The sequence below is a fragment of the Notechis scutatus genome, chromosome 2, assembly GCF_049901735.1.
Source record: "Notechis scutatus isolate UNSWTSFEM ecotype Mainland chromosome 2, rNotScu1.2, whole genome shotgun sequence".
NCBI classification, from domain to species: Eukaryota; Metazoa; Chordata; class Lepidosauria; order Squamata; family Elapidae; genus Notechis; species Notechis scutatus.
Genome location: NC_142010.1, coordinates 55,981,385 through 55,997,452, shown reverse-complemented (window position 1 = coordinate 55,997,452; position 16,068 = coordinate 55,981,385). Strand labels below are relative to the sequence as shown.

At 39.1% G+C, this 16,068-nt stretch overlaps 1 protein-coding gene across 2 annotated transcripts in view; it reads right to left on the bottom strand.

The window, feature by feature from the left end:
• Window positions 1-14,401, bottom strand: part of BICD2 (BICD cargo adaptor 2) — a 101,909-nt gene extending 87,508 nt beyond the window's left edge. For both annotated transcript variants that reach the window (XM_026677339.2, XM_026677312.2), the window contains exon 1: window positions 13,800-14,401. In XM_026677339.2, the coding sequence (XP_026533124.2) occupies window positions 13,800-14,039 (240 nt within the window). In that variant the 5' untranslated portion in view covers window positions 14,040-14,401. The remainder of the gene's footprint in view (window positions 1-13,799) is intronic.
• Window positions 14,402-16,068: the final 1,667 nt, after the last annotated feature.

The window sequence follows — 16,068 nt, the reverse complement described above, 5'->3', positions numbered from 1 at the left end:
TCTGAAAATATCTGCCTGCTATCTCTTGCTTAATATTTCTCTTAGTTTATTGAAACTGGTTCTCCTGAAACCCATTCTGCATGTAATATTGTGCTCTTATTTATCTTTGTGAAGTATCTTGATCCCTGAGATGGTCCCTTCTTCTCATGGTTCCCAGTGCTTCCTTTTCTTCAGCCAACATTTCCCTTTTGGTGCTTGATCTCCTTGACTCTTCTTCAACCTTCTAGAAAATGATTAACAGGACCACTGAGGAATTTTGGGCACCCTGGAGTTTAGTTGATTTAATTTTCCAACAGATGCCCAAGCATTTAAGAGTCTTGCACTGTTACTACATCTCACTCCCTTTAGTAAGCCTCTTACTATTCTACATCCCAAGTCTATAATCTTATTTACACATCATGCCATGCTATGGTTTACTGAATAAATTACAGCTGGGTAGGCTTACACTGAGCCAAACCAAACTAATTTATTTTAGTTTAATGCAAAGTATGATTTTAGCTAGTGTCTAATACTGGAATCAATAATACTAATAACATTCTGTAGATGGGCAGGCAGGCAAACAGATAATATACAGTAATTCTAAAAAGTGATTCATTTATTATTTGTCAACAGCCATTTGTTGCTTTGCTTATGTACAAGGCTTTTGACCTAGTCCAAACCCAAAGGACTCCAGGCAGCACATAAGAACAACAAAAAGAAAGCAAAACCCATAATAATAAGTAAATCAGAACCATGTCATAAACAAAAAGTAAGAAATATGAAGTTGTATCTCACAAGATCAATTTTATTACAGCCACTTGCTAGCAAATAAAAAACCATTTGCTGTGGTTCATTTGAAACCCAATTATGGAGCCCCTGACAGAGCCTTGGTGCTGGATAACAAAGTTTGCAATGCCTTAGGTCAGAGGTGTCAAACTCAAGGCCTGGGAGCTGGAGCCGACCCGTGGGGTGCTTAGATCTGGCCCGCGAGCCCACCCTGAAAACAGCAAAGGACCAGCCCACAGTGCCTCTGCCAGCAAAAACAGAGCCCTCACGAGCTCCATTTTCACTGGCAGAGGGTTACAGGAAGCCGTCACAGCCAAAAACGGAGCTCGGGAGCCTGTTTTCGCTGGCAGAGTATTCAGGACACCATAAGCACCCCCAACACAAGTGATGTCATACTGGCCACACCCACCCCGACTACGCCCAACCTGTCCTCTCAAGGTAAACATAACCCTGATGCAGCCCTCAATGAAATCGAGTTTGATACCCCTGCTACAGATTGTACTAAAACAGAAAAAAATTAAAAAGTGGTGGTGGTGGGAAATCCACAAATACAGAAATGTCACAAAGTGTTTGAAAAATCTGTTTACGTACTAAACGTTAAGAATTATATGTATCACTACTTTGTGTCAAGGTTTGCATGAATTATATTTCAGAACCAATTATATTAGTCTATACTTCAGTTGCCAACACTGAAGAAAAGCATCTCTAGATTCCACCAAAAGTAGAGAGAGAAAGCAGAGATGAATACTTGGAGAATGACTCATTCCTTGGAAGTAGCTTTTGCCCCCTCAATGTCACTGATTAGTCATTGCTTCTCATATGGTAGAATGGAAAAGAAGAAGAATGAAGCTACTCACTTGAGGCCACCCACTTTATTTTTCCACACCCCAATTGTTAGAAGACCATTTTCAAACAATGTAAGCTTTGCTAAGTAAATGTGATTCTTTAAAGACAATGTATCAGAATATAATGTGGCAAAATTACATTATCATGATTCAAAAGCCCATCTTAAAGCCTTAGACATATTGTATTTTTTCGGCTTTCCATCTTTAGCTATCCATGGGCCATTTAAAAATAAAAATGATGAGGACAAGTTATATAAATATCACTACGAAGATATAAATACAGATAGTCCTTGATTTACCACAGTTTGTTTAGTAACCAATACAATGGCACTGAAAAAATGACTTATGACCATTTTTCACACGGCTGCTGCAGCATCCCCACAGTCAGGTGATCAAAATTCAGATGATTGACAGCTGACTTATATTTATGATAGTTGCAGTGTCCTGGGATCATGTGATCACTTTTTGTGACTTTCTGACAAGCAAAGTCAATAGGGAGGCCAGATTCACTTAACAACCATTAATTTAACAAATACTAAATAAATACTAAATCAATCAATAAATCCTAAATCAATTAATGTTAATTTAATGTTAATTTAACATCTGCAGTGATTCACTCAACAACTGTGGCAAGCAAGGTTGCAAAACTCACTTAAACAATTGTCTCTTTTAGCAACAGAAATTTTGGACTCAATTGTGGTTGTAATACAGAGATGGCTAAGGTGTTTTAAAATAAAAGAAGCTTCAGTCTTAAGCCTCAGTTTCAGTGAAATGGGTGCATTCTAAGATACAGATATCCATGCATAAACAAAACAATAATTTTATAACGTAGCAAAAACTATTTCAATTTTCATTCACCAATAATGAGGACACTGTGGTTTCATATCAATTATTGATTTGATTTTGATAAAGTGTATTGTATTTCAAGTACTTTCAATGTGGCTTACAATTAACATTAGACAGCAATCAACAGAGTTAAAATACACAATTTAAACTAAAATCCCAGGAAATAAAATGCTTTTTTAAAAAAAGCTCAATCAGCAGCTGCATCATATAAGATCAAAGTTCACAGCATCAATGTAACTGCCTATTGCATTGGATCACATCTTTTTTCCCCCCAGCCCTAACACTCCAAGAGCAGAATGCTTCCACGGCTGGCCTTGGAAAAGGTTTGCCCAATGCTTCCACCAGCTGATCCAAAATGTTCTGTGGGAAACAAAGTTCTCTATCCAAGTGATCAAAAACACATAGAACAAAACATTGTCCTAACACCTAAACCGCAAAGATGATCTTTGGCAAATGAAGCTTTTGAACATAATCCAAGATATTACTATTTTCTCCAGATCCCTTCTTTCTCTTATCTAACACTGGAGATAACCCAAACTAGAATTTCTGTAAATGATTTCAATTGAAGTAGTTTCTTCATCTTTTTGGAACTCCAGTTCCCAGAGCTGCCATTTAGTCAGAGACTTGTGTCTTTTTTTTTTTTTTTAAAGCAGATTCAAATAAAGTCCAGTCCAAGAAAGATTCCTGCTACATGAACTGATAGTTTTGAATCAATTAAAGTTCATTTAAATAATTAATAGTAAGCAAGGAAATTTTTCCTAAAAGTTGATATAATTCATGTAGGTAGAAAAGATCAATTATAAATATGATTTAAACAAATAGAGTTTACAATACTTGAAACATTAAACATTAACACTTTCCGAAACTGGGGCCCAGTACTATAATTTATTTTGCACATTATTAAAAAAAAAAATCAATCCAGAGTATCACCAATTCTGTATGATCTAAACAATTTAATCATAAAAATTGCACCCATTTGCCTCTGAGCCAATCTAAAAGGAGTAGCACATAGTCTCATTTGAAGTTTGCGGGGAGCTGTACTGACATCACAATACACATCAAAGAACCATGCAAAACTGATAACCTCTTTTGAAGTAGAGATTTTAAGGCCTGATCCATCCCACCCGCCAATGCCAAAAAGTAATTAGCTTCTGCAAACCACCACTGTCTTCAAATTAAAGTTGACTTTGCAAAACCTCAACTATCCCTGGTTTATAATAGTACTGCTATCTTTAACAGCACTACGGACAGAAGATACGCATATCTTTCCAAAGACTACTTTCCTGAACATCCATATTTCCTCCCCAGATCAAAAATAAGAAGCAGGACAAAATTAAGAGAGGGAAAGATGAAATAAGAAAATAACGGCTATTGTCATTTAGATTGATCTCAATTTCCTTTGCCACTGCTGACTACAATTCCCGCACACAGAAACATTCCCCTTTTCTTCTTGATATCTGATATACTTTCTTTGTCCTGACCAAGTAACAACACAAACATAAATAAAGGATTATACTATATCATTATTCTTGCCAATGGTGAACTTGTGTAGCCAGTTTGCCTATTCTTGATAGCCCAAATTCTTCCGTTTAAAATGTTTCAAATATCTGGGAGACTTTTTTAGGTACTTGGATAGATTAAAAAGAAAAGAAAAAACAACTCTTGATAGCCCAATCAAGGTCTTCTGTAAGTTCATTGGCTTTTAGGATGACAGAATGTTAAAGATGGGGGTTTGGAGGGGAGAAGAAGAGAAAGAGTACCAGATACAACACTCTAGAGTCTTTTGAGAGAGCTTTTTCTACAGACTGGAGGGGACATGGTTTCGTGTGTTGCCTGCATCCTGTGGAAGGGGCTTCGCTTGTTTGCACAGCCCAGTTTCTGGCATGCTGGGACCCGTGCCTGTCCATGGACCAGGGGTTAGGGACCCCTGCTCTAGAGATAAGACGGCCACTACAATAATAATAAGAATGCTCCTTTCCCAATGATATTTCTACAACAGCCTTTCTGCTAATATCCTCCACATCTTCTGAGCTCAATTCTATCAACTGCATCAAAAGCAGAGTGAGGATTCAGGGGCAAAAGGAGATGCTGACCAACTATATAAAGAATAGAATGTCATCCGAGTTGTAGAAAATGTGCTTCATAAAATTTCAGAAAGAAGATCCCAAACTCCAGTGCAGAGCAGAAAAATAAATGATACAAAAGAATTATTTTATCCTTTCAGGAAACACGTCTCTCACTTCGGTATAAGAAAACGAGATTGCTGCTATTCTGTGACAGGCATGTTCTGAAAGATTTTGTTACAGATCTTCGGCGGACATAACATTTCACAACCTATCCAAACCACAAGACATGGCACAGAAGATGACAATCAGCTTTTAAGTGATCACACATTTGTCCATAGACACAAACTTATCATTTCCAAGCCCATTCTAAAATACTTTCTATGTCATCCAAATTTTTCATTTTCACTAATGACTGATTAGGATAGGCAAAGAATTCCAGAAACTATGGAGGACAGCTTTGAAGCTATCTAAATCAGATAACACCTCAATTATTGAATCATGCTTCATGGCCCTTCCTAAAATGTGGAAGGACAGACATGGATAGACTAGAACAAGCCCAAAGCAAAGCAATCAAGATAATAAAAGATCTAAAAGGAAGAATTCAGGACAAACACTGAAGATTCATGATGTGTTCAGCCTGGAGGGGGGAAAATACCACAGGGAAACTTTAGTTGTCTCCTTGTATCTTAAAGACTCTATAATTAAGAAGATGGGTTTAAATTGTTAGAGTTGTTTCAATCAGTTTAAATTACAAGGAAGTAGGTTTTGGTTAGACATCAAAATACACTTCTAAATAGTAAGAGCTATTCAACAATAACATAGATTTTCTTGGGAGGATGGGAACTCTTATTTGCTAAAGGTGTCAGGCAGAAGGAACCAGAATGGCAGCCTAGGATGAACAGAGTTACTTCTTTATTGTTGCTAGTCTATTTACAAGAACCTCACCAGACTAACTCCATTCTCTTGGGAACAGCTAGATAAGGCCTTAAGGAGTTGAGGGGAGAGGTCAGGTCCTCTTTGCTTCCTGGCCCCCCAAGGACAGCTTGCCTTAAAAGCTTGCCTGCGTCTTCATTCCTCCCCCACCTGTAGAGATTCCACAACCGGATGCTATCGTAGATTCCTACTTGGGCAAGTAATTGAACTAGATGATCTCCAAGGGAACAATGAACCCTTACAAGGAAGAAAACAGCATACTGTACTACCTAAGAGGCAGGGAACTTTGCACACATGAGAGGGAAATTAAATTTATTTATTTTTCTAATGTAAAGACTAAAGCTTCCTGAAATTGCAGAGAAATATAGAATGCTAACAAACTCTCAGATACCTTCAGAAGAATTATCTTTAGAGTTTCTCTATAAAAATAATTATTTGAATACTCAGATTCATTGAGGAGGCACCAAATATGTTCTCACAAATCAGAGTCTGGAAAGAAAATTAGGCTGTCCAAAGGATAGAAAAGGAAATAGGCCACAAGGATATTAGGACACCATAACTGCAGTGATAGGAGATCTACACATGATTCTGAACACGAAGATGTTTATATTGGAATATTTTGGTTGTTGTATTGTGTTCTTGTTGCACATTCAGCAAGATATATCAAATGCTCATTCCCTGCAAAGGAGACATTGGCAGATCTGGGTGTCATTCAGTTATCACTGTTTTAGTGGCTAACTGCTATACCAACATAAAGGTAAAACAGACATGGAATATTTGTCTGTCTGCTTCAGCTAAGAACATTGACAAGGAACAATGTTAAAGAAGGCAAATCTGATAACCATGCAAGCTGCAGCTATATTGTTATTAGAGAAAATAAATTACACATTTTCTCAGTGTTGCCTGATAAGCCTTTGAAAAGAATTTTGTTTCAGAGATTCAACTTCCACTACTAACTAAGCAAATAATCCCAAAATTAAAGTGAAGAGAAAGCAGAAGGAAAACCAAGAGAGAGCCATAGGTGTTGATGATTTCAAAGTCTAATAATGCAAATACTACAAATATATCAGTAGAAAAATTGATAAGAACTATTTTACTTTTAATCTGCTTGCCTAAGACTTGACCAATAGAACAAAGAACATGTTTACACAATCAATACATTGCTCTCCTTTGTCAATCCAGCCTCCCAACACATCATGTCTCCAGTCAATCTGGACTTCAATTCCAACTCTCCCCAGCCATGGAAGCCTGCTCTAAACAGAACTACTGACATGTAGTAGCATATTATAGCTGGGTTCCTACAGTTCTTTCTAATTCATTCTGTTGGAAGCAATCTTTCACCAACTGAAACAAGGAAAAAGCTATTAAGAAAATAGCACAACGCTTCAGTACATCAGATATTAAGTGAGCTGGAGCAGGAAGGTCAGTAACAAGTCACATTGCCTCTGTACTCCTGCACTGGAGTACCTTTGATTTAGGAACCTGGTGATCACTTTTGGGAAGAGAGTAATCTCTTCAAATTGGGGAATGTTTCAAACATACACCTAACCAGGTAGTGCGGCCTTTTGACTATGCGAGTTGGGAACTATGAAATGTATGAATCAAAAGTATTTGGCCATGGTGGCCTGATTTATCATTCATTTTTTGATCAGCATAACTAAGTTCGTTTTCTTCTCTCAACTTTGGCCTCTTCTTAAACTATATGCACCCAATTTTTTGGTGACCATGTTGCAAGTCAAATTACAATTTTGTGAGGCTGCTTGGAATATGGTTCTCAGTCCAACTTAATATCTACTGTCTATGTTAACAGCCACAGTTCCCCTTTTTATCCAATATTATCAGTTTCTTTTCTGCCTTTTACATTTATGGATTTACTTATGGAGATAATGTTGCATCTGCAGTTTTTCACTGAGGTGAAAGCTTAGATCCAAAAATGCTTTAGTCGGGCTAGGTGCTAATTTTGACCTTTCATGTTTTTCCATGCCCATTCCAATCACTGATTGTATTGGGTTTCAAATTTTAATTCTATTTGAATTTTATTAAATATGGCCATGAGGCTATCTTCTATACTTCAAAGGATGATCGTATATAGTTTTCAATAGCACTGTTTATTTTTTGTTAATTAATTTTGCTAACTTCTAGAATTTACTTTATAATTTTTAAAATATTCTTGTGCACCTGTTTTTTTTCTTCCAGTAAAATCCATAATTACCCAATTGGGAAGCATAAGCTTCTAGTAACCTCTTTGGTCCACAACTCTGGTTCATTTGAAACAAGAATCACTTTTTCTTGTGGATGTACAATGCTAAGCACACTTATTATCACATCTAAAATGGATCATAGTCACTGCCATAGCAAAGTGTTGGATTAGGAGTGGAAACCCAGGAATGTGGAGTCTACCTTCACCATGGAAGCTCACATTGGCCAGTCAGTCTCTTTCTTAGTCCAGGCTATCACACATTTTGGATAGGCTAATGTTCAGTCTCTGATAAGAGTTCATTTCACCCAATTAAGGGACCCTGACTGGATGAGTCATGCCAATTTATGGTTATTTTTGTCTGTGACTATTTATAATAAGGGAACATAAATATAATCCTGTGGAGAGGATAAAACATTGACATAAGTTTTGCTATAGTTTTTAACCAGTATAGTATTAATAATGTGACATGTTCATTTGTGTTTATGTATATCTTGTTGGCTGCATTAATGTTCAACATTTATATGCAACATTAACATGTGATATTTCATTCCTAATCTAAAATTTCTGGCCAAAATCATCTGATAAACTGGGAAAACTTACTTAGATTAGTTCATACAAAAGTCCATACATCCAAGGAACATCAAACTGGGGAAACCATGTTATAGAATAGGATATGGATAAAAGCAAATTGAAAATGTTGTTGTTGTTGTCTGTTTTTCATTGTAATGGACTGAACAATCAAGAAAATGTTATCAGTTATGTCCAAGTTTGAAGAATTCATTTTAATTCCCTCATTTCAACATTAAAGTAAGTTGAAAACTTCACTTCTTCAAGATTAGCTATATCTGCTGAAGATGCAAATTTGTTATTTACTGTCCTGTTCCAATTTAAATTTCAATATGGACAGACCCTACAAAAATATCCAATTCCATATGTACCCATTTTGAATTCAATTCATTACTATATACACTACAGAGCTCAACTCTTACCATATAACCTCATGAGACCTAGTGAATTATTATTTGTTCTTTGTATCATGTAACAGTATGTTATGAAGAATCTAAACACCAATTCCAAGACAACTCAAATAATAAAACTATAAATAAAACATTTTGCACCATGACCTAAATAACTCTAGTTGTAGAATATCAGCTTATAATGTTCACATTCTTCTAGTACAAACTGAAAATATAGCACAGTTACAAGCCGCATCTCACATGGTTTCAAGATGTCTTTTACATTGCATATACTATATAAATAAAATCAGATGAACTACTCCTAACTAAACATGCACTGAGGACTGAAAATGTTCCAAGCAAGCTTACAAAAGTCTGGTTTTTTTTAAAGCTACCACATCATAAATCCATTTTTTTCCTGCTGATTGCTCAGCATACATCTGTTAATGATTAGGCAAAGACTCCACAACTTCATAAAAGTCCCAGAACTATAATTTTCCATAGCCTAGCCTTAATCCGCTCCTTTCAATGAATATCAACTTAAAATTCTACACAAACAGAATTCTACTTATACAAACTAAGAAAAATATAGATTTTATTTAGGTTTTATCCCACCTAAAGAGATTTATAAGAGGACAACACAATAAAAGCTGTCTTAAATCATCTTACAATAAAAAAACAGCAAAATGTTTACATGTTACACAGAAAATTTAAAATGTTTATTTAAAAAGGAATAGAAAAGCAAAATTACTGGAAATCTAAAATACAGGTTGACCCTATTATCATACAAATTGCTGGTGAACACCATACCCGTCACAATTCAGGCAAGGAGATCAGCCAAGCACACTTTAGAATAAAATTTTGTAACTGGGAAGTTGCCATTAAGATGCTTTGCCTAGTCACACTATGTTTTGAATGTAATCTTCCCAGCTGATATTAAAGCAAAGGCTAGATCAAGGCTGTCAAGCTCGCGGCCCATGGGCCAGATGCGTCATGTGCTGGCCAAGCCGATGCCCGGCTTAGCAAAGGGGGGGGGAGTCCTGATATGTCATGTGACTCTGCCATGACGTGAGTTTCATACCCCTGGGCTAGATGGAATTGAGAGAAACACAATTTTAAGCAAAGAATGTATCCTACGCTGCTTAGGGCTCTATAAACAAAATACCTTAAACTGGTTCTGGCAGCTCAGAAGCAAACCGTGTTATATGGTTCTTTTTAGTTAATTTATTTAAAAAAGCTGAGTCTTATGCTACAATGGTTGCAGCTTCTGAAGTCTTCAAGGTGACTCCACATAAAGAATGCAACCAAGAGATTATTAGGAAGGGCATCCATTCAGCTGAAATCCTACTTGTCACACTTGCTAAAGTTTCTTGCTGCTGGAATAACCTATGTTTCTGGGAACTAATTAGAATTCCAAACTACTGTTCACAGCTGTTGTTTCAGAGGAAATGTTCCTTATCCAAAATAAGTGAGTTTCCTAAATCCCAGCCTTGAGAAACATTCATCTGAATATTGCAGCAACTTTTATGGAGTTCACTTCAATTTCTTGGTCTTCAGTCTATCATTACTTTCCAGGAAGTGTTGGACGGTGTCAATATATTAATGATATCAGTCTTGCAGGTATGAATGAAACAATTTCATTGATCTTTCAATACTCAAATGAAGAAGCTGTTCTAGCAATATGCTATGATCAGTAGTGTCAATGCTTGACAATAAATCTCAGAAAAACTAAAACACCTGAGATCTCAACGGGTCAGCAAGGCTGATTCTATGCTACATTCAGACATGACATTACAGTGAAATGAATCTAGGTAACTAATTTATTCCAAATGTGCTTGCAATTAGATGGCTATCATCTTCTCCAGTACAGGTAGTCTTTGACTTACGACCACAATTGAACCCAATATTTATATTGTTAAACGAGACCTTTGTTAAGTGAGTTATGCCCCATTTTACCATTGGAAAGTAGTTGTCCAGAATCTCAGGCTCTAAGAAAGGATTGTTCAGAGTAGACCAAACTGTCACCTTCTTTAAGGCATCTAAATTTTTATTAACTATTGTCTAAATCCAACTAATAAGACCTTGCTTACTAAATTCAACAGTTACAATGGACAAACATCTAGAATTCCAGCTAGGTAGATCACTGAGAAAACCAGGCAGTGAAGATGCCCTCTTTCATTATCATATGCTCCTTTGTTACTCCCTTTACAGGAATTTATTCTTGAATGACCTTCCCCACCCTGAGGAAATTTCCAGGCAAAGAGCACAACTTCTATTTGTTATTTGTCTTGTCGGATAAGAACCCAATTAATGCTCTCAGATTGTGCCTTGTTTGATGCCTCTATTTGATCTATTCACTTTACTCATAGCTAAACTATTATACACCTTATCTATTTACTTATATGTCATGTTATTATGACACTCTTTCTCTTGTAGTATATTATTTTTGTTCTTTGCTATTTGTTTCACTTCTTGTGAAACATAGTTTACTTCTTGAGTACAGAATTTCATTTTGTGGGTGTTATCTCACTGTTCTCTGGTCTTCTCGCTGTGGTAAATGATTTGATCTGATGCCCCATTGATAATCTGCAATATACCAGGCACAACTGGGCCTTCTGACCTATGCTCAGTCATAGGATTAATGAGATTTGCACTACTTGCACTTTAGCAGTTTACAGTTTGGCTTCCTTGCTTAGAGCAGCTCAGAAAACCAAGGGGATTTCTGGGCCCGTCCTAAATGGAGATGGGTCTCTGTAGCAATAACAGCGGCAATATTTATTAATTCCCTGGTCCATCATGATATTACAGCCTCAAAAAGAAATTACCAGCAATTATACCTTGAGGCCCTTCACCATGCACTTAAGAATCTATTAGAGTCTGTTCTCTGAGGAAGGACTCTCTGGTTTTCCACCTGGGCTCACTCATACCCAACTCAAATCCTATTGCATGTCTGCTTACACTGTTTCCCTCGACCCCTCGTGACATATTTCAATTCTGATAGATGTTACAGGAAGGGGCTACGAGTTCTGGGAGGGAAATTAAATCCTCACCCTCTGGTAAGAGTCCTACCTACCTCCTTCTCAGAAAGGCCACACATTTGCACTTCTGCTGACAGTGTAGATGTTAAAACATGGCATAGACATGAGGGGGAGGAAGAGAAAGCCATTAGTGATACTGTACTGGCAACCATATGCCCTCCAGGAATTTTTCCAATTACTTCACAACCGTATTTCTGTTGGACATACCAATGCACACATATATTTAATAAGGACTGAAAAAAAACCTACTTTGCTTTGGTTAATCGTGTCCTGCTTAAAAATTGTTTAAAAGTGAGTAATATTAAATAATTTATTCTAAAAAAAGAAGCCATTATTAAACTGTGCCAGTACAGAGTTTTTTGCTATTTAATTACATTAACTTTTACTGTTCCCTTTTAATTTGGGCCTATGGTAATGCTCCTGTTGCTGGCAAATTATTAGTTGTTCTGCAACAATAGCGGTAGGATTGCTCTTCACCTCCCTCCAAATGTTCCCTCTAAGCATTTGTGATCATTACCATTTTTCAAGCCACAACAAAGCTCTCATTTCTAATCCATAATTCACTACAACTGATATATAAAGGAAGGAGCCAGCATTTATGAAACCTGCTAGGTTACACACTCACTGCCTTCTGTTAACAGCTCTTTTCCTTCTCCTACCTATCTGGGGGCTGGACTAGGCAGAACCACACAAAGAAATTTTTATTCTTTCCCCTATATTGTCCCCAAAAGGTGTGTGGGGAAAACTACATGTTGGGCGCCCAAAGTCAAAACTGATGCTCTAGGATAGAAAATCCAGAAAACCAGAATTAAATCAAATATATGGAAAATTACCTAAACAAAGAATGACAAGTGTAAGTTTCTGTTTTATCACTTCTGTAGGGTTATGAAAATATAGAAGAATTTAGGAAAACTGAAAAAGGATTTTCACCATTGAACAAATAGTGAAACCAAAGGATATTTTGCACATGTGAATGCAAACCTTTAAGGTTTTAACAAAAATCGAATTCTTTGGGAATACCCTTGCACAATGCTGAATATTCCAATTGTACGTATTGAAATCAAGATTTGAACCATCAAGACAGTACAATTTCTAAAAGGGGAATAATTTTCAGATCAATGAGTTTTGTTTTTTCACTATCCAAACAAGTATCAATTCTGAACAGAGAACATTCCTCTAATGAACCCTTAAAAATGATCTGTTTCAAAATAGATAATTTCGTGTGTGCGTGCGCGCACTTAAGAGGTGGGAAATGCAGGCCAGAAAATCTAGGTTCCCCGTGTCAAACATCAACATGTCAAACATCAAAACAAACAAAAAAGCACATAAACCTCTGGCAATTCTAGAGAGCCAGGTTGAGAAAGAAATCCTGTGGGGGTTTGTGCTCCTTAAATAGCAACGGAAATGCCAACAGGCCTGATCACTCTACAGCAGAGGGAAGAAAGAGAAGGCCCTTTGCTGGTGGGCAGATGATCACTAAAGCTCAGGATCCTTCAAGCAGCCCATTTCCCCGTTCTGCAAGTAGATTCTGCAGATGTCCAAGGGAAGGGGACATGAAGGGCTCAGCTGCCCCTTTAAGGGGACTACACAGCATGACGCCAGAGCAAAGGAGCTGGAGGAAGATCAAGAATCCAGCTCCTAGTGGCTCCTGTGACACTGCATGGAGGGATTGGGGGGAGATATGCCTGGGGTCTGCCTGCCGGATATACCAAACGACAACCAAGCCAGCAGCTGCTTTCCGGTGAGGGCTATCTAAGGGACATCCTAAGCAGGGGGGAGGATTTGCAAACCTCACTTATGAACCCACCCCGCTTTCCAGACACTCAAACTCATCTGTTCACAGCCCCCATTCCTCACGGCCTCGCCTGCAGAGGGTCAAACTCAAGAAATCCCTGCGCGAAGGCAAAAGTCTGGCCGCCCCAACCAAGCGTGCGATCGGCCAAGCTCGGCTGGCGAAATCCTCCAAGCGCCCGGCTCAGGCTTCCTGCCTGTCCGTCCCCCGTCCTCCCACCCTACCGCACTCCCGCTCCCCAATCGGCCTTCCTTATGCCTGCAGTCCCTGCTGCAGAAGGAGCCGCTCCTGCCGCCCCCGCGCTCCGCAGACGGGAGCCCGGCTGCTGGCGCAGTCCGTGCCCGAGGGGCGCCCTCACCTCCTTCAGCTGCTCCATCTCGGTGCGGATGGTTTCGTACTCCAGCTCCAGCTCCTCGTATTGCTGCTTGAGCTGCTGCTTCTCCTCCAAGACGACCAGCCCATACTCGGCAGCCTGGATCTTCTCCCGGGTGGTTTCGCCCAGCTCCTGGAAGAGCCGCTTGATCTCGGCGCGCAGCCACTCGGGCTCCGACTCCATCACCAGCTTGGCGTATTCTTCCTCTTCCATGGCGAGAGACATCTTTGCAGCAGGCGGAGGCGGCCGAGAGGGGGGTTTCCACAGACCGGCAAAAAAAGGAAGGAAATGCGGCAGGGAAAGCAAGCAGAAGGATGGACCCCGCAGCACCCTCCGCCCCCTTCAGCACCTTCAGAACCCCGCCGGTCCCTCGACCACCATGGTCCTCTCCTCTCCAGCGCCACTTGCCCGGCGTGCCATGAACCGGGAAGGCTCCTTTGGCTCCTCGGTCGCCCGGCGGTTACACCATGATTCCTGCCCCCCTCCCACCTCCCCGGTCTCTGACTGCGGCTGCGAAACTCCCTGGGAATGTAAACCGCAGTGAAATCATTCAAAAGGAACGGCCAACCGATTAACCCGCGGCATTATGGGACTTGTAGTCTTGGCTCCTTTGAGTCAAAGCCCAGCCGGAGCCTCTGAAGACTACGATTCCCATAGTGCACCGGGAGACAAGCACAGAGGGATTGGCAAGCGCCGGCCTCTTTAAGGAATTTTTGTTTTCTACAGGAAGAATCAATCTGGCAGCCGGCGCTGTTGTTATCCTCAGTGCAAGTGCGGTTGTGTCAAAGCGCCGTCCGTTTGAATAGTGACCCCTAGAGGCCGTCCCTAGTATAATCCGCTGTAGAGACGTGGGGACGAGGAATCGCGTTTACTGCAGGATACCTATGAATTGTCCGTTCTTGAACCTTTAGATGACATTTAAGCTAAAATTCTGCAGATGCTAAAAAAGCTGCACGTTTGCTTTTAGAGGCTGGCGATATGGCGGAGGAGGGAGGGAGAGGAACTCTAAAAATCAATGAAGTCTTAATTTATATCTAATTGGAAAGAAGTTGTTATATAATATATTATTATTAAAAAAAAAAAAAAAAAAAAAAAAAAAAAAAAAAAAAAAAAAAAAAAAAAAAAAAAAAAAAAAAAAAAAAAAAAAAAAAAGGGGGGGGCGTATGAACCTTTAAACATTTAGACATTAAACATAAAGCATTTAAACATTCAGATGTAACAGCAATAGCACTTAGACTTATATACAGCTTATATTGCTTCACAGCCCTCTCTAAGCAGTTTACAGAGTCAGCATATTGCATTATTGCTCCCAACAATTTGGATCCTCATTTACACAACATGCTTGCAGCACTGAGCTCTCCACTATGAAGTAAAGCACTAGCTAGGGTGATTGCAGCTGCCAATCTCAAAATGCTTCTGAAATTACCAATGGCTTTGCTTAACCAAATCATTATTTACTGAATCCAATTTTCTAGGTTCACATGACATGATCATAAAGTAATCACACTGGCTAAGTATGAACAAGCCGTATCAGCCATATGTTAGCCAGGCTGAAACAAACATTTGATGGTTTGTTGATGGTGCAGCCCTTGTGAAAAATCAACATCTGGCATTCTTAAATTAGAAAAATGAAATGATCAATCCATCAGAATAGAGCTGGAAGGGACCTTGGAGGTCTTCTAGTCCACCCCCCTGCTCAAGCACGAGACCCTACAAGTGACTGTCCGGTTGCTTCTTAAAAACTTCCAAGGATGAAGCACCCACAACTTCTGAAGGCAAGCTGTTCCACTGGTTACATCAAATTATGCATGGCGTGGAAAAAAATAAGTTTTTTGTCTTATTTGAAAACAGTAAAATCTAGAGACACTCAATGAAAGTAAACAGTGGGAGATGTCAAGACAAATAAAAGGAATGTCTTCTTCATCTAGTACAGGGGTGTCAAACTCATGGCCCGCGGGCCAGATGAGTCACGTGCTGACCCCACCCCTGCCCGGTTTAGCGAAGGGGGGGCAAAGTCCCAATAAGTCTCGCGATGACACCATGACAACAGGAGGTTGACACCCCTGACCTAGTACAAAGTTCAGCAAAGAGTTTGCTTCATCAGATGTTAATAAATATGGCAGTTTTAAAGGAATATAACTACTTTGCCAAAGATTACACTATAAATTTGACCTGTTGATTGCTTAAAATAGGGTATCAACTCCATTTCCTATGGGGGGAAAAGGCTGAGCATAATATTGCTTTGATGTCCTAC